This window comes from Equus asinus, chromosome 1, assembly GCF_041296235.1.
Source record: "Equus asinus isolate D_3611 breed Donkey chromosome 1, EquAss-T2T_v2, whole genome shotgun sequence".
NCBI classification, from domain to species: Eukaryota; Metazoa; Chordata; class Mammalia; order Perissodactyla; family Equidae; genus Equus; species Equus asinus.
Genome location: NC_091790.1, coordinates 176,804,384 through 176,827,556, shown reverse-complemented (window position 1 = coordinate 176,827,556; position 23,173 = coordinate 176,804,384). Strand labels below are relative to the sequence as shown.

General features: G+C 39.0%; 1 protein-coding gene across 5 annotated transcripts in view; it reads left to right on the top strand.

Annotated features, from left to right (window-relative positions):
- Positions 1–17,725, top strand: part of TSPAN12 (tetraspanin 12) — a 112,007-nt gene extending 94,282 nt beyond the window's left edge. For all 5 annotated transcript variants that reach the window (XM_070512415.1, XM_070512414.1, XM_070512429.1 and 2 more), the window contains one exon: positions 16,126–17,725. In XM_070512415.1, coding sequence (XP_070368516.1) covers positions 16,126–16,431 — 306 coding nt within the window. In that variant the 3' untranslated portion in view covers positions 16,432–17,725. The remainder of the gene's footprint in view (positions 1–16,125) is intronic.
- Positions 17,726–23,173: the final 5,448 nt, after the last annotated feature.

Here is a 23,173-nt window from a genome sequence, read left to right as displayed (position 1 = left end):
CTACCACAAAGTAGGTGGCTTAAACGACAGATAATTATTGTCTCACAGTTCTGAAGCTGTGGATCTGAGATCAAGGTTGGTTCCTTCTGAGAGGTGTGTGGGAGAATCTGTTCTATGCTCTCCCCCAGCTTCTCGTGGTTGCTGGCAGTCATCGGTGCTCATTGGCTTGTAGAAGCCTCACCCCGACCTCTGCCTTCGTTTTCACGTGGCATTCTGTCTGCTTCCATCTATCTCCCAATTTCCCCTTTTCACTGGTCATGTTGCACGATGTACCCAGCCTTCTACAGTACAACCTCTTCTTAATGAATTAGGTCTGCCACAACTCTGTTTCCAAATAAGACCACATTTTGAGGTCCTGGGGATTAGGACCTCAGCGTATGCATTTGAGGGGACACAGTTTGACTCATTACAAGTATTGTTGACACAATTGAATAACTCAGGTTGTTTATTTTAAAAAAGAATCAAAATACTTGTAGTTGTGCCTCACAGTACTGAGAAGCATTGTGTTTGGATGATAACATTTTAAGCATATGATTAATAAGATTCTGGCTTTGAATGAAAAGGAATATCCAAGGTATTGTCTATTGAACAAAGACTTATTGGGTCAAGGTGTCTGAGTTTCTCAGTGATCATGCTACATCTTTGTTTCTGGGTGAAAGCTGAATATTGGCTGATGTCTGCAGCAGGGCTGGTCAACTAACAAGTTCAACAAAGTCCTATTCATTCCATAAAATAGAAAACAGTGCGTAATATTTCTAAGATAATATTAAATGCAGACATAATTGTGGATATTCATATACATTCTAACTCACCACTAGGTCTTAAAAAAACAGATGATTATAATATAAAGTGTAGACAAGTGAATTGAAACCTATCAACTTTCCTAGTGTGAACTTAATCCATTTGTTAGTTAAGAGTGGCAAGTCAATATGGGAAATTATTGGGCTACACACCATGTATAATAATTTTTACCTTCTTTGGTGATTAATATTAATAATAGCATTCTAACCAATATTGATCATGAGAATGGCAAGACATGAGTCAATTTACTAGATCTTTCCACGAAGTCTGAATATGGACAAATTCACTTCAACTTTATTTAGTTGAAAAGCATTCAATTAAACATTTAATAAAATTTCTTGTTGTAAAAATACAATTCATTTTTACTAGTTTGTCTTAGATTATGTCCTCTAGTAGTATTTATAATGGGATGCTTTACTTTCAGGATGTCTATAATTGCTTGTCCCATGAATTTTAAGATCGAAGGAAGCCACACTATTGTGCATGTGCAAATTGATGGCCCAGATTATTTTTAAAGTTTTTTCATATTTTCATCAAAAGACTTTGTATAGCAAGCTGGCATTGTCAATTATGAGCCGTTCTTTAGACAGACTTCCAGCAGAAATGGAGGTTCTTTATATCAGAGTAATCTGCTTTTGCATTTTACAGTTAATAACAGATGCTGATACTGGTAATGATATAGTGCATAATTATATGCATAGTTGACTTACAAAAGTGGATCACTTAGTAGTTTATGGCACAAGTACAATTAAATCCATCATTAAAAATAAGATTTAATTCCACTCTGCCCTGCAGAGCATATGTTTCCTAACAGCAGTGTGCCCAGGGATCACCCACCTGGAAGATAAGGGATCAAGAAGGAGGAACAAGTGAGGGATGACTGGAGGTATTTGGGATATTTATTCTCATGTAGCAGTTACCAAGGGGAGATATTTTAGATGGCTTCAAATATTTCAAAGTTCATCGCTGAGAACAGGAACTGGACTTACTCATTGTTGCTCCAAGGGCCAGAAGTTACAGGAAGGAAATTTTGAATCAATAGAAGGAAGACCTTGCTCATCAAAATCCGTCCAATTATGATACAGGCTCTCTTGTAAAATATGTGTTTCATCACTAAAAATATTAAAGTCAAGGTCGGATAACTATGTCATTGGTGGGCAGAATGGGTTTTTAAATTGAGTGAATCTGGACTAGATAATCTTCAAGCTCCCTTTTATCTTTCATATTCTGTAAGCTCAGAGATAAGAACTGACTTTCTTCCTGCAGTCTTTCTTCAGTAGTCTGAAATCAAGGAAATAAATCATTCTCAACCATCTGGTGGCCTGCATGATCCCTGACCCAATAATATTTTATGATGCATTTGAAACCTGTGAAAAATGCTGAAGAGAAATATAGCAACAATTGCACATTTTAGAAACATTCCCATCAGAGGTATTGTTGGATTTGGCACACAACTCCTCAAATATACATAGTGAGCTACACACTTGTATAAAAGTATGGATTTAAAAGTCACAGATGAATTGGGGCTGGTCCCGTGGCCGAGTGGTTAAGTTCGCGCACTCCACTGCAGGCGGCCCAGTGTTTCGTTGTTTCGAATCCTGGGCGCAGATACGGCACTGCTCATCAAACCACGTTGAGGCAGCGTCCCACATGCCACAACTGGAAGGACCCACAACGAAGAATATACAACTATGTACCAGGGGGCTTTGGGGAGAAAAAGGAAAAAAATAAAATCTTTAAAAAAAAAGTCACAGATGAAAATATCTCTGATTAAATCACAGATGAAAATATCTCTGATCGTCAATTTGGTTCCATCACATTCATTCATTCAAAACATTCTATGAGTCCCTACTGGGTTCTGGGTGCTGTTGTAAATGCTGAGGATATCGTGGAGAATGTTGCAAAGAAAAATATCTCCTCTTGTGTAACTTATACTCTAGTTAGGGATATAAACGTTTAACAAGGGAAAAACAGCAATAAAAAATAATTTCAGGTGATGGTAAGCACTTTAAAGACTCTGAATAGGTAATATGCTGGAAAATGGCTTTATTGGTCAAGGATCTACTTAAGATAGGATGGTTAGGAGTAGAGTCTCTTAGAAGGTGACATCTGGACTGAGATCAATCCAGCCATGTGAAGATCTGTTGAAGAGGGCTTTTTTGGCCGAGGAGCTACAAATGCAAAGGCCCACCTGCAGGTGGCCTGGACCAATGATTACTGACTGCTTACTTCCCTGTTCTTTGGGATTGTTTGTGTAAGCACACTGTCTAAATCCTGTGTGACACTTGGCCTCAGCAAAACATCAGTTGGTGAAATATAGGACTAGGGTGCATCTCCTCCTTCTCTCACCTGCTGGGTTCCCACCATATTAGTTACTAAAGTTCTGTGTCTACACTTGATCTGGAGAAGAAAAACAGAGAGAAAGAAGCAGAAGGAAAGCTGGCAGAGGGGCCAGCCTGGTGGCACAGCAGTTAAGTTCACACATTCTGCTTTGGCAGCCCGAGGTTTGCCGGTTTGGATCCCGGGTGTGGACCTATGCACCACTTGTCAGGCCGTGCTGTGGCAGGTCCCCACATATAAAATGGAGGAAGATGGGCACGGATGTTATCTCAGGGCCAGTCTTCCTCGGCAAAAAAAGAGGAGGATTGGAGGGTTGCAATAGATGTTAGCTCAGGGCTAATCTTCCTCCAAAAAAATAAAAAGAAAGCTGGCAGAGAAAAAGTCTTTGTAGTGCAAGGACTCCCAACCTCCTGCCCATGGACTTGTTCTCTTCTTGGGTGGGCTACAGGGGAGGAGTGATACGGCTGAAATTGTTTTGGATACTTTGTACGCATTTTTTCGGTGACTAGGATCCATAGTTTTCGTTAACTTTTCTTGGGCTTCCATCCTTAAAAGTGTGTAGAACCATGCTTTTAGAGAATAGCTGCAGTGGTTTCTATCTCAGATAAGAAATGAAGCATGAACCTCTCCTCAAAGAGACTGAAAGGCCATTTGCCCTCTCTGTATGCCACCTCAAGAAAAGTAAATGGAAGTAAACAGGCCCACAACAGGCCCTACTTCAAGTGGACCAGCTCAAAATATAAAACAAAGGAGGACAGAGAGTCAAGTCAAATGTACCCCTGAAGACACATTTCTTTGTTTTGTAGTTAGGAGAAAGACCGCTGTTAAAAGGTATTTACTGCTTCATCAGAAAAATAGTGTTCACAGAGATTTATGTAAGGGCTGGACAGAGAGATGGGTTCCACACAGCTGTGTGTCTTTGGGATATTTTTCCTTTAGACCTTAGTTTTTATATGTTCATGTGGTGTTGGGTTTAAATATAAAATATTTGTAATAATTTTCTTTGTGACAAATAATTTTGCCCCAAACCATTCCTGCCTCTTTAGATGAGTGTTTATTTCTTCTCCAAGTAACAGAAAGTGTCTACAAACACGGAGATGGGGAAGGGCAGGGGTGTGGGTGTGAAGGGATGTGATCTTTCTCTCTGAGTCTTGCCTTGCAGGACAAAGAACCCAGACAATGGCAAATAAGTATAGGTCTCTGGCGCTTGCAGAAGGTAAATGGACATGTAGGGGTGCTCCCCCAGGTTAGAGGTGGGGGCAGCTCCTGGTGAAGCAAGTGAGATGGGTTGTTTGAGGTTTTTATTCTCTCAGTTGTGTATCTGCTCTGTGAGCTGAGAGTCGTGAATTCACGCTCTCAGCCCTCGCCCTGAATGGAGGTCCTGTCCCTACCCGTGTCCTTTGGACTCTGCTGTCCTTGAAAAATGGTGTTTGTGTTATAATCTGTGTCCAGTTTTTTTTTTTTTCTGAGCAGTATTTCAGCCCTCAACACATTTTGTTAACACTCTTCTCCAGTTAATGTCTTTGACCAAGTAGAAAGGTGAGTCAATATTATATGTCTGTTTTGACTAATAGAAAGAACTTTTATTTTGTAATTTTCACACACAACATCCTAAATGCATAAATATTTCCTCAGCACTTCTGAGCCAGAAGTAGAGACATGACAGAGTGTTGTGGATTCAAAAGGACGTGGTAGGTAATGGAGTGTGGCCTTCTGGCAAGCTCTACGTAGTCGTGGGATTGGTTATTTTTCTCCCAAGTAATCCTACTCTGAAGTTACTAGTGGGATTCTTCTTAGGACCAAGTAAATTGCTATATTGGAAACAAACAAAATTAGGGGCAAGTGTTGAAAGAGAAGTCCAAGGGAGGAAGCAAGAGGTAACAGCTTAGGCCCCTGGCCAGCTACTGGCCGGTTGGTGCTAATGTAAAGTTAGTCAGGTCTGTGTAGAAACGATCCTCACATCAGTGGCTAGAATAAAAGGTGGAGATTAGATGACCTTGAATTGGCAGTCCTTAATTGTTGTTGTGTTTATGTTTGAGGCATGCCATGGGAGCGCATGGAGGCGGTAGTATTTATTAGGCTTCCAATCTTAAAAGAGAAACAGGTGTTAGCCAGGTGCAGAAAATATTTGGGTGGCATGGGGCCAAAAACGGGCATTCCAAGCAAAGATGCAATAGTGCAAAGTTAAGTCAGAAGCAAGACAGCGCAGCTGGAACATGGGGTGTGAGGAGGACCATGTTGAGGGGCTGGACCGAGCAGGTGTTGGATGTTGAAGATCCCTGTCTGTCCTGCTAACACATGCATTTTGTACTGAAGTCTGCCAATAGTTGCCAAATAAAAAGGCAAACGTGTTCACAAATTTGAAGTGTTACAGTAGGCCCCCCTTATCCATGGTTTTGCTTTTCACAGTTTCAGTTACCCACGGTCAACCTCAGTCCAAAAAATATTAAATAGAAAATTCCAGAAATAAACAATTCATAAGTTTTAAATTATGTACCCTTTTGAGTAGTGTGATGAAATCTCCCGCTCCATCCCACCCGGGTGGTGAATCATCGCTTTGCCTAGGGTATCCATGTAATATATGCTGCCCGCCCGTTAGTCACTTAGGAGCCATCTTGGTTATCAGTATCTTGTTATGATATAATTATAATTGGTCTATCCATTATTAGTTACTGTTGTTAATTTCTTACTGTGCCTAATTTATAAACTAGCCTTTATCATAGGTATGTTTGTATAGTGTATGAAGGGTTTGGTACTATCTGCGGCTTCAGGCATCCACTGGGAGTCTTGGAACGTATCCCCCACGGAAAAGAGGGGACTACTGTATTATGAAAGGAAGGCTGAGGATGGAGGAGTTGTGGGACTCTGATTTATTATTAATGAAGCTCCATTCTCAGATAAACACACATAGGATGTCTTGCCCAGATAGTAAACTGCAGGCAGCTTTCAAGCTCCATGGTTATTTAGATGGAATATCCCCCAAGAAGTTCCATTCTCAGGGTTCTTTTCTATAAAGTCATAGACACTCCCTCCTGGCTCTCTGCTGACTTCATTATCTCCTCAGCAACTGCCAGCGGGGATCGGGTTGACTCTGACTTGGGGTGATATCTGTTTTATCATTCAAAACCTGGTAGGACCAGTTTGGGCTTGGTGGGGCTTTTTATCTTCGGGCTTTGCTTGATCTAATCGGAACTTGAACTATTCGGTCAGTTTTACTTCAGGTATACAAACGCGTTCTTCTTTTCTTTCACTCTCTTTCTGACACAGTTCAGTTGTGAGGTTCCTGTTACCTATTTACTTTTCAAACGATTTTTCCTCTTGTGCTTTATGAGTGGAGACTTGTACATTTTGCCTTTAGAATTTACTGATATGAAAGCCATTGGAATATTTGGACCTAAGAAAGTACCTCACAAAGGAACAATTTTAGATATGTGCCTCAATACATTATGTCGGCCTTGTGGAGAATGATTTGAGGTGAGGATTGGCTCTTAAGGCAGGGAAATCAGGTAGGAAATTGTTGCAGGTAATTCACGTGAGTGATTTGTAAGGCTGGAATTCAGGTTGTGCTGGTGAAGACGGAGAGGAGAGGATGCCTGTGAAGGGTATTGAGGGAGAATGAACAGCACGATGGATTGGCTATGGGGAATGAGTGATAGGGAAGCGACAAGGACGTTGGACTTGGCCCTTGGATGGATGAAGACGCCATTGATTGAGGGGAATGGTTGGGCTTGATGAGTTCCATTTTGGAAATGCTGGGTTTCAGGTTCCTGTCAGGTACTCCATGTGCAGAAACCCAGTAGGAAATATGAAGATCAGGGGGCAGAACTCAGCCAGAGATATGAATTTTGTGTGTACTAACTAGGGGAAGAGCTAACTCCAGATACAATGGCTTGAATAAGGTGGGAGTCTGTTTCTTTCTCCTCCACCACTGAGGTGGTCCAGGCTGCCAGGCAGCTCTGCTGCACGGGTTCATCCAGGAGCCCAGCATGGTGAGACAACTTCATCTCTTTTAATACCTGTCTTCTAGAGTTGCCCTTGTTTTTCTCCAGTTCCAGTCAGTGGGGAGGAGGAAGTGGGAGGGAGAACATCCAGTGGGTTAAGCTCTATACTCGCCACTTCTGCTCATATTCCTTTGGTGTGGGCTTACATGGCTGTGCTAAGCCGCAAGGGAGGCTGGGAAATGTGGTCTCTGGCTAGGAGGCTGTGTTCCCATAGAAGACGTTAATTACAATGAAGAAGTGGAGAACAGAAGGGGCAGGTGTGGGGACTAACAGTTTGCAGGTGTTCTCAGTGTCTGTGAGGCACTGAATGCGTGGGAGGAGGTAAGCGCACACAAAGAGATGGGGTAGTGTATGTGGAGGACAGAAGGGAATGGCAACACTTAAGGGCAGAGGAGGAGACACCTATTGAAGGCAGAGAAGAAATGGAAAGCAGTGTCTTGGAAGTCAAGAAAGGAGAGGTTTTTCGAAGTGAGTTTTTCTTAGTGAGGAAGCATGGTTCAGAGGTTAAGGCTAGGCTCCGAAGCCAGACTCTTTGGGTTAAATCTTCACTCTACTCCTTACTAGCTGTGTGAGCAGGAGCAAATTTTTAACCTCTCTGTGCTTCATTTTTCTTACCTTTAAAATGAGGATAACCAGAGTACCCATCTCAGGGTTGTTTGGAGAGTGAATTGGCATAGTTGAAACCCTTAGAACAGTGCTGTTTGCAGTGTTTACCAGCAGTAATAACTGAGAATTAAAGTAAATTAGGGACTGAAAAGTACACATTAGATTTTTCACATAGGATACACATTTACACAGCTCTCTCAGCAGGTATTGTACATGCATTCCCTCGTGTAAGCCCTAAGACATTTCTATGAAGGTACAGGATTCTTATCTCCATTTTACAGATGGGAAGAGCGAGGCACAAAGAGGCTAAGCAATGGGGCCCAGTTTCACAGAGCTAGCCAGTGACTGAACTCAGCTCTCTTTGATTCCAAAACCCATACTTTTAGATACTAAAATTTTGAGATGTGGAATATGTGGTGAGGAGCAAGCTGAGTGATTGTAGATTTTTTTCACTTCTAAACTTCAATTTCCTTATCTATTAAATGAGATAATAATAGTATCTACCTCATTATGGTATTACCGAGATAAATTGAGCTACTTACTGAGAAACCCGTAGCAAGCCACTTGGGACATAAACACAAATCTTCATTGCATGATGGTAGCTATGGCAATAATAACAGTAATTCACTAGCATAGCTATTACAGTAAATAGAGAAATTAGCGATTTATAATTAGATTTTTAACTAGCCACATTGCCCCCTGGTTTTTCTAGTAACAACAGGAAAGTATGCATTTTCTGGTTGCATATATTTGTGCTGGCTGAAGGTAGATTTTCAGGGCAAGGTTTGGGGGGACTTCATGTGGTTTCCCACTTTGCTTGTTTTAACGCCTTCCCATTTCATAGAGATGAACATTTAGGTGGACAGAAGGGCCCGATGAGAGACAGCGATTGAATGAGCAGTTTGTCAATGTTCTGCTCCGTCAGGCAGGGAAGGCCGGCTGCTGGAACAGGCCTCCCTGGGGAGAGCGGCACCTTCTGGGTTTCCTGACTGTAGTCTCTTTATAACTGCATTTTTTTGGTAAGAATGAAAAATGTTCAGTAAATGTAGTCTTTTAAACTTGATGACTTTGCCTGCCTAATGGGGATATTCTGAGGATCACCTGAGATATGAGGGCCTGCCATTCTTAAGAAATGAGCAGACTTTTTCTGCTGGGTTTCCTCAGCAGGGGTTTGGTTAACCTCACTCTTCAGAGAACAGAAAGTCCTGTGGTGAATTTTATTACTTGCTGTTTAATTTTTTTTAAGGAGGCATTTATTTCCCTGCAGAGCTTATGATTATCAGTGGAGAACTTTTCATCTAACCCACTTAAAGCTCTTGAACTCATGAACTGCTATCATTCAATTTTTCACTTGTAAAAGAAGTAGGCTGAAGATTATATATTTGAACCTGATAATTAACAGTCATTTAAAAGTGGGGAGTCATGTTTATTACCAAAGATCGATTACAAAAATATCAATACTGGCATGTATTGGCACCTAGATTTTATTTATACTTTATCTTCATGAGCACGTTCAAAGTCTGCCTAATTTTTTGATGTGGCCTGTGAGTATTGAGTACTGAAAAGCCATGGGGGTTCTTCCAATTTTAGAAACTCATTTTCAAGATAGATCAGAGAATAATTTCAAGTGTATAATTTCCTCAAGTGAAATGAGCCATCCTGACATGACTTCAAATAGATTCCAGGAAATGTAGGGATTAATGATTTTTCTCTGATAAAAAGGTAGTATCGTTATTTACAGTTAATAGTTGACCAGAATTTTAATATTGCAGCAAATAAAGTAGGTCAGCCAATATGTCTTACTCATACCTTTGAATTATCTGACGTTATTCATGTAGGGCTAGCATAGCTTTATTTAAGGAAGAAAACGTATTCCAGGTAAATCAACTCAGGGCATTTTATTTTGAGACAAGCAAATAAATGCAATTCGGTTCTTTCCTATTCTGAATAAAACACCCTTTGTGAAATAGAATGCAGTTTTGAACTCTAAAATTTCTATTTCCTCTTTTGACTCACTCAACAGATATGTTTGTTTATGCAACTAAATGTCTATGAATAGGACAATAGATTGTATAGAAACACATCTATATTTTTTTCTTCTCTAGACTTAGTGTCTTGCTTTTCAACAAAAGTGTCCAAGTTTACCCTGAGAAGTGTAAACATTATGCATGATTATTCGACTGGCTCAGAATAAACTCACAACTTGCGTTCAGACCGAATTACTTCAGTGAGGATGAGCCGAATGGATTGTAAACCCTGGAGCTGTTCTGATGCAGAATTTAGAGAGTGGCTGAGGAGAACGGTTATTTTATATACAGAAATCTGGAAAAATATTGACTGTCTTCTCAAGAAGAGGAATATTCTTTTGGAAAGTTAATCCTTAACTTTAAGTAATTGTGTAAAGAAGTCACTGATGCTCAGCATGACACCTAATGTGCTCCAGGTTTCTACAATGCCTTCTGAGTCTTGAGAGAAATACTAAATTGTGTACAGTGTAGAGGGATTTGTGCTTTTATTTATATAGTTACACCCTGTATCGTTTTTATTAAATAAAGGATTTAATGCAGCATACAACAAAAAATATGCAATGAATTAATAATAAAATATAAATAGAATTGGAAAGTCAGAGCTAAGTAGATATACTTAACATGAAGGCAAGCAGGGTTGCTGTTGTTGAGTTTCATATTTGCCTCTGAGCTTTCTCACAGCCCAGGTGAAAAGGAGACATAATCATCTCCATGACTTTAATGTTAGGACATCAAATATTCTAGTGTTTCAAAGGGAGCAAAATTCTAAAGTATTTGTTTCAAGTGGGATTTTATATCTACTACTCTAAGGTACCTAGGAAAATATCTTCAATACTATTTTTCACAAACTTTATAGAGCAATTTCTTATGGTGTTCTTCAATCCATGTCATTAAAATACTCCTCAGTGGAGAATAATAGCAAGGGCATAGGCTCATATATTCCAACGTGGCAGATTTTGGTGTCTGATTTGATGCTTGGACATTGAAAGTACCTAGAGATGTCAGTTGATTTCATTTGTTTTAAATAATCTGCAGATAACACCTCTTCTTGATAGAGAAGCATAAAAATATAATTTAACAAATTTCTATGACAAACTTAAGTACTAAAATTCTGTCTTGTTTGAGGGGTTATCTATGTGCTTTGTAAACTAAATGGGGAAGTGATAAGACTGACATATTGTTATAAAAATTGAGGAGTCTACCTAGGACCTTTTCTTTGAATAAACCACCCTTGCCCTCTATGACATGGAGATAATCTTCGGGGCCCAGTGATCCAGAAGGAGGCCAGGTCCTGACTATGTGCCATATGATCCAATCCTGTGTCCTTTTCCCTGGGGGACCTGAAAACTTTCTTCATGGGATCCAAACCTATTCACAACAGCCTTGGTTGTCTTAATAGTTTATTCCATTTTCTAGTTTTTTAAAGTTAAAAATCAGTGATATTTTCAAAGAAACATTGACAAAATCAGCACAATTCAGAAAGAGATCATCAGGATGATGAAGTGTATATATTTGGAAAACTTAAGGGAATTGGGAATATTTAGTCTGGAGAAGAGAATGGTTAGAGGGAAAAGAATGACTCTTCCAATATGACTCTCTACCTTATGGAAAACAGATTGTCTGAGAGCAGAACTAGCACCAATGCATCTCATTAAGAAGACAAGTTCCAAGGCTGTGTGGACAAGGCTGTCTGGTGAGGCAAAGAGTCCCTCTCATTAGAAGTGAATTTTCTTTGATGGCTCTTTTGGTGTGTATTTGAGCCACACTTTCTCATTTCTTTCCACACCTTATAGTTTTTTTTTGTTGGGAACTGGACATTTTAAGTAATATAACTGGCACCTCTGGAAATCAGAATCTCCCCCCTCCCTTCAGTTTGTTGTTGTTTTTTCATTAGTGACTTTTCTGAACTAATTCTGTAAAGTCTGTATTCTTTATGTTTATGTGGCCACTAAAGTCTCTGCTCAGTTAGCTAATGAGTGAACAGAGATTTCCTTAAGTGCCTGGAACCAATAAGTCTCCCAGCCTTTGCCAAGGGTGTGCAGAGCCTCAAGGTTAGGCAGAGGTGAGATCTGAGAGCTTTCTTAGGTGCATAGCCCTGGGCAGGAGCACAGCCCTACTTATGTATATAACTTTCTAGATCCCCACAAATATGTTAGAGCTTTGCCTAACCCACTATGGACTTCACATCCTCCTGCTTCTCCTTTTTAAGCTTTTTGACTAGCCCAGTGTGTGCCACTGTTATCTACTACTTTAGGCAGCCTCAGTGTTCAAGAGTTACCTCTGACTGCTTTCGACAAACACCTCCAGGGTAGGGGGAAAATGCTATTTCCGTGGTTGAGCTTCTAGTCAGGTCAAATAAAAACAGCCTTTCAAGAGGTCTTCCGGGGAACCAGCAAATAGGACAAATAATGACAATTCTCTGGGAATGGGGTTTTGAAGCAGATCCAACCCTATTCTGTTGCCTCTGGTAGCCATGATTGTGCGCTGTTGGTTTTCCAGGCTGACTGCAGAGCTGGGGAGAAAGGATGGGAATAGGGTAAATTAAAATTCCACAAAGCTTGCTGTTCTTACTGCGATTCAGGTGCCTGTCTTGGATACATTCTCCTCAGGTTGCTGCAAGCCTTTGGTTAATTTTCAGAGTTTCTAAGAAAGTTGATTCTGACAATTTTTGCTGGTATTTCATTGTTTATATGGAGGAGAGATTATTCAGAGGTCCGTTCTCTGCCAATTTTATTGATGTCACTCTAGAAGGGCTTTAGCCGTATTTTTAAAAGATAAAAAGTTGAACTCATTGACTTCCAAGGTCTTCTCCCACTCTAGAAAATTTAATGTTAACTAATGTATTACATTCCCACACCAACCTAGATGATATAATTTACTGTACCTTTTTTATAGATGTGATTCCAGTGTGAAAATATGAAACATAATAGACTGTAGCTTAGTTATCAGTCTCTTATTCACAGATTTAAAAAAGAAATATTACCTTTCCTGCAGTTTTTCAGTTTAGAATGAATTAGTCTAAAGGGATGGGAGATCTTATACCAATAGGAAGAACCAAAAAGGTAAAATTTAAGCACCAAAGAGTACTAAAAATGTAAAAATGAAATGATAATTGGCAAATAGCATTTCACAGTGTTGAATCATGAGCATATGTATTTCTTGAATGATTTACATTTAATTCTGAAATTTACTGCAGTTATTATTCCCAAAATATTGATAGGCCCATGCTAATTCTTTATTTATTAAAGATACATGTTTATAATTACTGAAAACCTAGATAAGGAATCAACTAACATAATGCAAAGCCATTTTATATCAATTTCTTTACAGATAGATATGATGACCTTGTGCTACATTACTTGGCAATGATGTTAAATGATATGTCCATATAAATTAATTTTCCAAATGTCTGAAGCTAAACCTTCTCAATTTAACTATTTTTGATGTGTCTCTTTTCAAACTATGTTAAATATTTCTCTGCTTAATGAGGAGGCTCGTGATCTAACGTCCCAGGGGCATATAATCATTTTGGATTGTTACCTCACTGTCCTGGAAAAGCAGTCACAACCACCTTGGCCCTTGTGGGCAAGGGGTGTTTCGACAACACTCAGTGGCGACACGGTACTGTGTTTTTGGTGTTTTCATACTCTTAAAAAGTGTTGTCAATCAGAAGGACCTGCAGCTGGAATATGCAACTATGTGCTGGGGGGCTTTGGGGAGAAAAAGAAAAAAAAAAAGAAGATTGGCAACAGATGTTAGCTCAGGTTCCAATCTTAAAAAAAAGTGCTGTCCCTCATACTTGTCCATTAATACTTGCTTTTCATAGATTTTCCATCTATTTTAATGTGAGCTTTCTAATCTTCTGAGGGCTGACAGACCGGATAAGAGCTGACACCTGCTGAGCGCTTACCATGTATTAGATCCTATTCTAAGTGTTTAAATGTGTTTGTTCATTTAATTTTCTCAACATCCAAAATGCATAGAATTATGTGTAAATGTAATAGTAAATGGGCTCTGATAGACTACCTGAGTGGAACTCTTTGAAAAGTATCTGAACTTTGGTAAATTGTCTTTGTGATGTCTATTTTGATTTCCTACTGTGTGTGTGTGTGTGTGTGTGTGTGTATTTGTGTGTGTGTTAAATAGGTAAGATGGCCATAGATTTTATTAAACCAATGTTAAGTAGTATTAAGTTATAAATATTTTAATTCTCTTTTGGTGAAATTGATGAACATTTGCTAACCTTTTGCTGTTAATTTGCATCACATGGTGTACCAGAAAAAGGTAGTTATTCAAATTGTCTATGGCTAGTTTTATATAATTTTTAATTTTTATTTGTTGAGGATAATGCCTTACTAGGGTACAGTTACTGATCAATATCTTTGGAAATCTAGGAATTATGTATTATTCATTCCTCCTCTCAAATATAATGTATAAATTAACAACTGATTCAGTCATCTTGCTTTCCTTGATCTAGTTGTGTTCTTTGTAGAATCTGGAGAAGAAACAAGGAGGAGGTTATTTAAATAGTTAATTTCTTTTTATTCAAATGACTGCCTTAATAGGGTAAGCCCTGAGTCACTTTTACCTCAAACTCAAAATAAAGGCTTTGAAAAGTCAAGTTCTTGTTAGGAGATAATTTGCCCTGGGTCTTATGCACTTCTGCCTGTCTTGACAGCAGAGGCACTGGTGCGTTTGTTCTGGACTATATTTTCAAGGATGTTTGCATAGAAAACAGCCTTGAAGATAGAATAGTGTCTGCCTTCACAACAGGTTTGTTTACTGTCTGGTATAATATAGATATAATAAAGTATAATATAGTATAATAAAGTATAAGATAGTATAATAAAGTATAAGATAGTATAATAAAGATAATATCTCCATTGCAAAAGATAGGTATGGTTACTGCCCGTTAGAAAAGATTAGGGTTCACTAAACTTGGGATTCCCCTCCCAGAATGCATCCCGTGGTGTGGGCAGGCGTCATCTGGCCTTTGTCATTTCTTGCGCTTGGGACTCGAGGAACGGACACAACTCTGGCTATTTCTATTGCTATAAGTAATAAAACCCTTTGTCTCTGTCTTCTGCCAGCATCCATGAAACTGTGGCAGGCTAATCGTTAGCTTCCAAGTAGAGTGAAATCTCAGAATCTTCAAAATTCATGAAATTTGTTATAGTTGTAAACTTCCTTCTAGGTTTTCTCCTTAATTTAAAATCAGCCTCCCTTCAGAAGAATGAATTATTGTTTCTGTGCTGTGCATTCACTAGAGACATGGCAGCTAGCCTATGCTTTGGTCACCTGAGAGATGACATGACAATTGCTAGTTACTTTCTACCTCCTTTTCCCCCTTTCCCCAATGCCACCCCACCCCACCCCCCATTTTCCTTGGTCATGGCTTCTCTTTCTTTTACTTTTTTTCCTCCTCTCTTCTTTCAGAATTCTCTTCTATATCTACCATAGGCACTCCTTAGCCTTTTGTACTTAAAACTAGACAGAAACAAAAACTTAAATAATCTTTTTAGATTAGATATCTCCGGCCTGTAGAGGAGCTAAAGATACCCTTCAAACCCTTACCTGGTAGAACTAGAAGTTGCTGTGATGAGGGAAGTCAGCCCATGTGTATTTCTGGTATAAACAGTGGACACAGGTGTGTGTGCATGTGGGGGGTGGGGGAAGGGAACAGGTTGAGTTCCACGCACCAGCATGTTTCAGCAGCAGACTAGGGAAACATTCCTGGTCCTTGGGGAAAAGTCTTTGACCAAATGACCTATAATCTAACAGTGAATACAAATAATAATATTATAATAAAACATTATTTTTGAATATTTTGGATCAGTCTGTATCAGGGGTCAGCAATCTGTATGGTCTGTGCCCCAAATCTGGCCTACTGCCTTTTTTTGTACATGAAGTTTCATTGGAACATAGACACATCCATTCATTTACACACTGTCTATGGCTGCTTTCGTGTTACAGTGGCAGAGATGAGTAGTTGCAATACAACTATATGGCTCACAAAGCCTAAAAGATATACTATCTGTCCGTTTACAAAAAATGTTTGCCAACCCTTGCTCTAAATGTTATGTTTTTCTGTCAGTGGTTCTTAATTTCAGGTTGTGAGAAAGACAGAAAAAGGGGCACGTCCATCAGAATCACCTTGGGCAGGCTTTTCAAAAAGTACACACGTCTGTGTCTCCTCCAGCTTCTCATGGGCATTCCCTGTTGAGAGTCACTGTCTTAAACCTTATGATTCACAAAGTTTAGTTCCATTAACTGATACAGACCTTTGTTTTCCTTATTTTGACCATTTGTAACACATCCAAAGTAATATTGACTGTGTTATTTTTTTACAGGGTTGCGGGAAGAAAATGTATTCCTTTTTGAGAGGAACCAAACAACTGCAGGTGCTAAGGTTTCTGGGAATCTCCATTGGAGTGACACAAATCCTGGCCATGATTCTCACCATTACTCTGCTCTGGGCTCTCTATTATGATAGAAGGGAACCTGGGACAGACCAGATGATGTCCTTGAAGAACGACACCACTCAGCACTTGTCATGTCACTCAGTAGAACTGTTGAAACCAAGCCTGTCGAGGATCTTTGAACACACATCCATGGCAAACAGCTTTAACACACACTTTGAGATGGAGGAATTATAGAGAATGTCAAAGAAGGAGGCTACAAATTTATTTTATTGGACTTGTGAATTTTTGAGCACATACTTATCTGTTTCAGAAATGTGTAAAAGTAAAAATGTTGCCATAAAAGGATGCCTAAGCATATAACTTTATATCCTTTAAAATGAAGAGGGAAAAGTTCTGTGTTATAAGACACCACCTAGACAATAGTTGATGCTCTTTATAATGCTGAGGAAAGATCCAATACCCACTTTATAGACTATGTAAGATTTTTTGCTAAACACAGTTATGCTCTGGGGTTTATGCCTTGGCAGTTTGACCAGCATTTCTGCATCCATGAAAACACGCCATGCTATGGTGGGATTGGAGCTACAGTAAAGTCTGATTTACTTCCATAAGCTTGCTAGTATATGAAGTACCAATTAACGGCTAACATAGGAAGTTAGACAGTACTAATGACTTTTATTCCTTGGTGAGATATTCTTTTGAGGGTGGATAGATTATACATAAGAAAACTCTGAAGATTGGTGACTACCTAAATGTGATTTTTGCTGGTTATTAAAATATTGTTACTACTTAGAAGAGCAAACTAACACATTGTCTTTAACTGATCAGGGATCTATGTGTATATAAGAGTCTGTGTTAAGTCTGTATAATTCAGTAGATTTCAGTTCTTATAATGTTAAGAGTAACAATTGTGAAAAGGATAAATTTATCCTGTATAGCACCATTATTTTTAACCTTTCCTCTTAATAGAGCTTTAAAATTCTGTCCTGGGTTTATATTACATATGCAACTGTTAATTTAAGTACTTAACCACTAATTTTGAAAAATTACCAGTGTAATACACAGGAATCATAGTAAGTCAGAATGTAGTCTGGTCTCTAGGAAGTTTTAACAGGAAAGCTTACACATAACCTCATTCATTCGGCAAAGACTTGGATGCTATCTTTCTCCCAAACTAAGACTCTTTTTGACACTAAACACTTTTTTAAAGGAGCTTATCTTTCCCTTCTCCAAAAAAGAAACAACAGTCTCCAAGTCTGAATATAATTCTACAGGTAATAAGGTCCCTTTTCTCCAGCAAAACATTGTGAGAATCATTAAAATAAGTGACAATTTAGAGATTTTCTTTGCTTTATTTCACTGATTAAGATACTATGGTGAATTACACAGATTATTAAATTTTTTACAAGAGTAAAATATATTTATTTGAAATGGGAAAAGTGCATTTTACTGTATTTTGTGTATTATGTTTATTTCTCAGAAAATGGAAATTGAAATGTGTCAATAAATATTTTCTAGAGAGTAATAATTTGTCTATGTCTAATTCTTGTACATTATAAGCACTTTTACCACTTGAGAAGATTAACAAGAAAAAATATGAGAAGAAATGATTAAATAAAGTAATAATAGTAAATTTCAAACTCTGGAACTTATCTTTAAGAGCGTTTATCTTCACTGAGAGAGGAGAAAAAAATGCCTACTTACTTTTCAAGTTTGTTTTTGAGCTAAATGATAAATAATATAGTTGTTTGATAAAATATAAAAATATGCCCATTCATGTTAATTTATCTTAATGTTTTCATATCCCATTAAAAAATAATTTTCAAAAGAAAATGAGTCAAGGAATACAATATTTGAAATCAGCAGCCACATTCCATATCTTGCATAGACTTAAATGAAAACTGCTCAGTCAGAACCAAGTCAGTCAGAAAATCACTTGCTCAATCAGAGCCAAAAGCATCCCTTTTGTATAATTTCCTCAACACCCCAACCTCCCATAATTTCACCTAAAATGCTCAAGTAATTGAGACAGCTTTGAGGATTATATGAATTATGTGGATAATGGTCAAACTTGGCTGTTTCTCTTTTGATGTGTCTCACAGTCATAGAAAGAACAAATATATATTGTGTGGAACAAATATATATCAGTTAAAAAAACATCTTCAAATTATAAATTAAAGTTGATATCTATATTTCCAGACTTCAGATATTTTGATATATTCCCTGACTTAATACTCTTTAGAATAGTCAACATAAATTTAGACAGTCATCTTATAAACTTATACACTTAATGGGAACAAGTGACATTTATAGCAGTGGTCTACAGAGGCTTCTTATGGTAGCAGTGCACCTGGAATAATAAAACTGCAAGGGAGTTTTAAAAAAGTGTATTTAATATGGTAGAGCTGAGGGAGTTCACTGTTTGGGTACTTTGCAAACATAATTGTTAACTGTTTCTTTGGGAATTTTTAAGAGCTTTCCTTTGTAAAATTCACTATTTTTTAAAGTAAAAATTTAAGGAGATTATTTTTAGACTGGTTAATAGTCAATTCAAAGTGCCCTGGAGATTCAGAGATGGCAATGTGATGGTGCCTGTCCTCTAGCACTGTAAAATCTGGTTGAGACACTCATGCCAACCACAGATAAAATTAGGACAGGAACATACAGTGAGTGGGGCCATGCTTAGGAATCTGAGATGGAGGAGAGTTGAATTAAGGCAGCTACATCGAGGAGATGGCCTTCAACTGAGGAAGGAAGAGTGGAGCTTAGCCAGCTTATGGAGAACATTCCATGAGCTGCTTCTCTGAGTTTAAAAAGTATATGCTACTCAGGGGGCAGGGTCTGTTGTTCATTGTGGTTAGACAGAGCATTGAATACTTGAAGAGATACCACGCGAAAGGAAATGGGTGAAATTTGGGTTTTTAGACTGCATTCTGTAAATTCAATGGCAAGTCATTGAAATATTTCCAGAAAGGGAAATGACTCATGTTTCAGAAATGTAACTGAATTAGCCAAGTAAGAAACTGGGGGCCCATAGGGAGACAGTTACACTCGTTACACAACTCCCCAGGGTGGGCCATCCTTTACCTAGTCTAGGTCTGGGGCCCGCTGAGTTGTGGGACACTGGCGACTCTGCATGGACACTGGCTAGATTGCTGCTGCTGTGGTGCTTGAGAGAGAGAGAGAAGGATCCTCACCAGGACAATGGAAGTCAAAAGGTGGAGTGCATGACACAGATTACAACAGGGTGAATCCACAAAAATTGGCAGTAGATTGATCTTGGGGAGTGTGAGACAAGAAGTAAAAGAACTGAAATTTCTAGATTTTGTATCTAGTGAATTGGAAGTGACATTAAACCAGCCAGAAGAATAGAGGGGGGACTGGTGTGTGGGAGGGTAATTAATTTGGTTTGGGACACACTGAGTTGGACATGCCTGCTGGACACGCAGATGGAGATGTCTACAGGCAGCTGTAAAATCCAGTCTGGAGCTCAGGAGAGTTCACTGTCGAGCCGGAGAATGTGTATGCATTGCTTTCCGATCCCAGGAAGCCTGACAGAAAGTGGGCTGAGAACCAAATCTTGTATGAAGAGAATCTTAAGCAGGATGCTAAAAGAGCTTCCTTTTGTCTGAATTCCCACTCCTGTGGATGAGTCAAGGGAGGTAAAGAAAAGAGAAATGAATACACCACTGAATCTTCTTGGCAAAAGGAACCGCCCTCCTTTTAAAAAATATTGCCAGCTGCCATGTTACTTCACCCAACCCCCCTTCCTATTACCATCCTGTGATTTACAAGTGGATTTGTCTTTCCTATTAGCTGAGTTCTGTTTTTAAAGATTTTATTTTTCCTTTTTCTCCCCAAAGCCCCCCGGTACACAGCTGTGTATTTTTTTAGTTGTGGGTCCTTCTAGTTGTGTCATGTGGGATGCCGCCTCAGCATGGCTTGTTCGGCAGTGCCATGTCCAGCCCCAGGATATGAACTGGTGAAACCCTGGGCCGCCGAAGAGGGCGTCCGAACTTAACCACTCAGCCACGAGGCCGGCCCCGCCTATTGGGTGAGTTCTTACTTCTTCACGTCAAACATCTCCTAGAGACGTGTATGGGGGAGTCTCTGATATCATCTTGAAAGCTCATTTATTTTCTATTATATGTTATTGCAATGGTTCTTTATCTCATGCATTCACAGGTGCCCACTAGTACCGGGAACAGGGTGCTCGATGTTTTACACATATTTTCTCTGCTCTTCACAGCTTTTTTGCAATCTGTAGGTATCATTAACCCCGTTTTATAAACGAAGAAGAGGGCCTCAGAGAGATTGAGGGAATGTATTTAACTAAGTGAAGGTGGCCATCCTCTACCTTCCTTTCTCCCCGTTTTGTGACATGGCATCTTCATCAGCCTGTGGTGACGCTCAGCTGATGCCTTACATAGAAAAGCTGGAGCCTCCAACATGTGACTCCATGTCTCCAGGCCCAAGTTGTCTCTGAATTCTGTTACTTTGTCCTTCAAAATGACTCCTCTGTCTCTCTAATTTCATTCTTCCTACTATTGCCAAGAAGAAGTCCAAATTATCTAAAGCTTTGATTGAAGCCGTAAATTTCACTCTTCTCCTCACCTCGTCTCCTCCCATTGATCTATCTTGCACACACATACAGCCAAATTAATTTCTTTAATTGACTTTGTTGAGGTGATTTATATAATATATCTCACCTATTTTAAGTATTAGTTTTAACAAATATGTATACTCATATTGACTAAACCCACAATCAAGATATAGAACATTTTGTCATTTTAAAAAATTCCATCACACCTTTTTGCTGTAAAGCCCCGCAGTCCTCATTCTTAGCCTGAGGCAAGACTAATCTTCTGTATGGTCCTCAAATTAATTCTTACAAAACACAATCCTTATCGTGTCACTTCCTTGCTCAAACACTTCCAGGGGCTCCCTGTCTTAACTAAGACAGAACTTCCCAACTCATTAGTGGATGTGTCATTAATAGGGCACATTGGAGTAAATGAAGGTCAGAGGTGACTGGACATTCTCGACCTTGCCTGGCTAAATGAGGACTACAGGAAGCAATAGCTCAGTGCACAGGTTTGGCTGCAGTGCAGTGGCTTAAATAAAATAAGGAGTTTATATTTCATAAAACATACTTGTGTGAGTAGCCCAAGGTATCAGGGACTCAGGCTCTTCTCTCCTGCCAATCAGCTGTGCTAATGTGTTTCTCTTGCTCGCATGGCATCCTCTACTTCCACACTTCAGGCAGCAGGCTGCAGAAAGGGGACAGTGAAAGTGGGGGAGACATGCCTCTTCCCTGGAAGGGCACAGCCAGAAGCACACATCAGTTCCATTCACATCTTGTGGCTGTAAGGGCAGGTGGTAAATAGTCTTTGTTCTAGACACCCATGTATCTGGTCAAACCAGGATGTTCTATGACAACAGAAGGAGGGGAAAATGGGTATAGGTGTCAATTAGCCATCTCTGCCACATTCCTCAGTACTTGCAGAATAAAATTTTCCACTTGAACTTATTTTTCTAACCCTGTCCCCTAATACTTTCCCTCATGTCATTATGCACCAGCCAGATGGACCAACCATGGTTCACTCATTGCCTGTAACATCCCAAGTATCCTGTGCCTTCCTGATTTTGATCACATCATGGTTCTTCCCTGACATCCCTTCATCTCCAGAGGTTCACCCGGCACTCAACCTGTAAGCCTCAGCTCAGCAGCCACTTCCTGTGCAAAGCTTCCCTGCCCACTCCAGCCCATGGCAAGCCTTCTTCCCCTGAGCTCAGCATTTATTTGTTGCTGTGATGTCTAGTTTGATCCCTGTGTTTTCTATTTTATAATGTTATTTTTCATTTATATTATTATTTTCTTTTTGGTCTGTCTGGTCTCTCTTGAGAATAAATATTATGCTATTTTGTATCCCACTCAGCGTTTTGCATAGGCCTCAGCAGTGTTTCTAATGTATCAGTTTCATCTCTATTTCCCATGTGTGTGAATTACTACACTCATGAATTATGAGTTAGCAAACGAATCAAAAGCCATTGTCCAAAATGATTCCAATAAGGAGAAACTGCTCTAAAGGAGGCCATCTGTTCTTTACTAGGACAGAAGACACTGGATTATCACGGGCGGAGTACCCATTTAGCTATAAATGGATGTAGATTGGATCTGCAGAGTGTGTTTAGAGCTCAGTCAAGTCTTGTAAATGTCTGAGTGAACTATCAAATTGTACTTGTGGTCTAATAACATAATAGTGTCTTAGATGTATAAAATATTTTATGCCTAACCCCAAATCCTTTAGCTTTTAAATCTATGTTTGTTTAACTGAGTGTGTACAGAGTAAAAGCTGAGTGCATATCGCTGAAGAAATCTCTGGAGAGTTGGAGATTGGAGCATACCACCACTAACTTTGCAATTTCCATTCGATTCTAGAAAGAAACTAAAAAAGTATGTGGCATCCAAAACTTCTGTGCTGAGTGCATCAAATACACTGTTTCATTTACTCTTCTCATAATCCCAGGGAGGTCAGTTTTATAATAAAGATAAGGTAACTATGGATCAGCGATGTTAAGAAATATGCTCAAAATTACACAGCAAGTAAGTGATATTGCTGAGATTTTAACCAAGTTTGTTTAAATTCAGAGTCCATGCTCTTAACTACTTTATGAGAGAGCTACTGTATTAACAAATTTCCTAAATTATTCTTAATTTCTTGGTCATGGCGTACTGCTATTTTAGTATATTGCTGAATTTTGCCAATCAGTATTTCTTTAGGAATTTTGTGTGTATACCTCAAAGTTAAATTCATTTGGCTTTTGTGTGTGTACCTGTGGGAATACATTCATTTTTGACAGATATTGTATCAAAAACAAGCTAGAGTCCCATAAATATATTTATTTAAAATTTTTCTTTAGTTAAGAATTTGGAAGTACATCCTGTCTTTAATTTTACAAGATAAAAAATTCT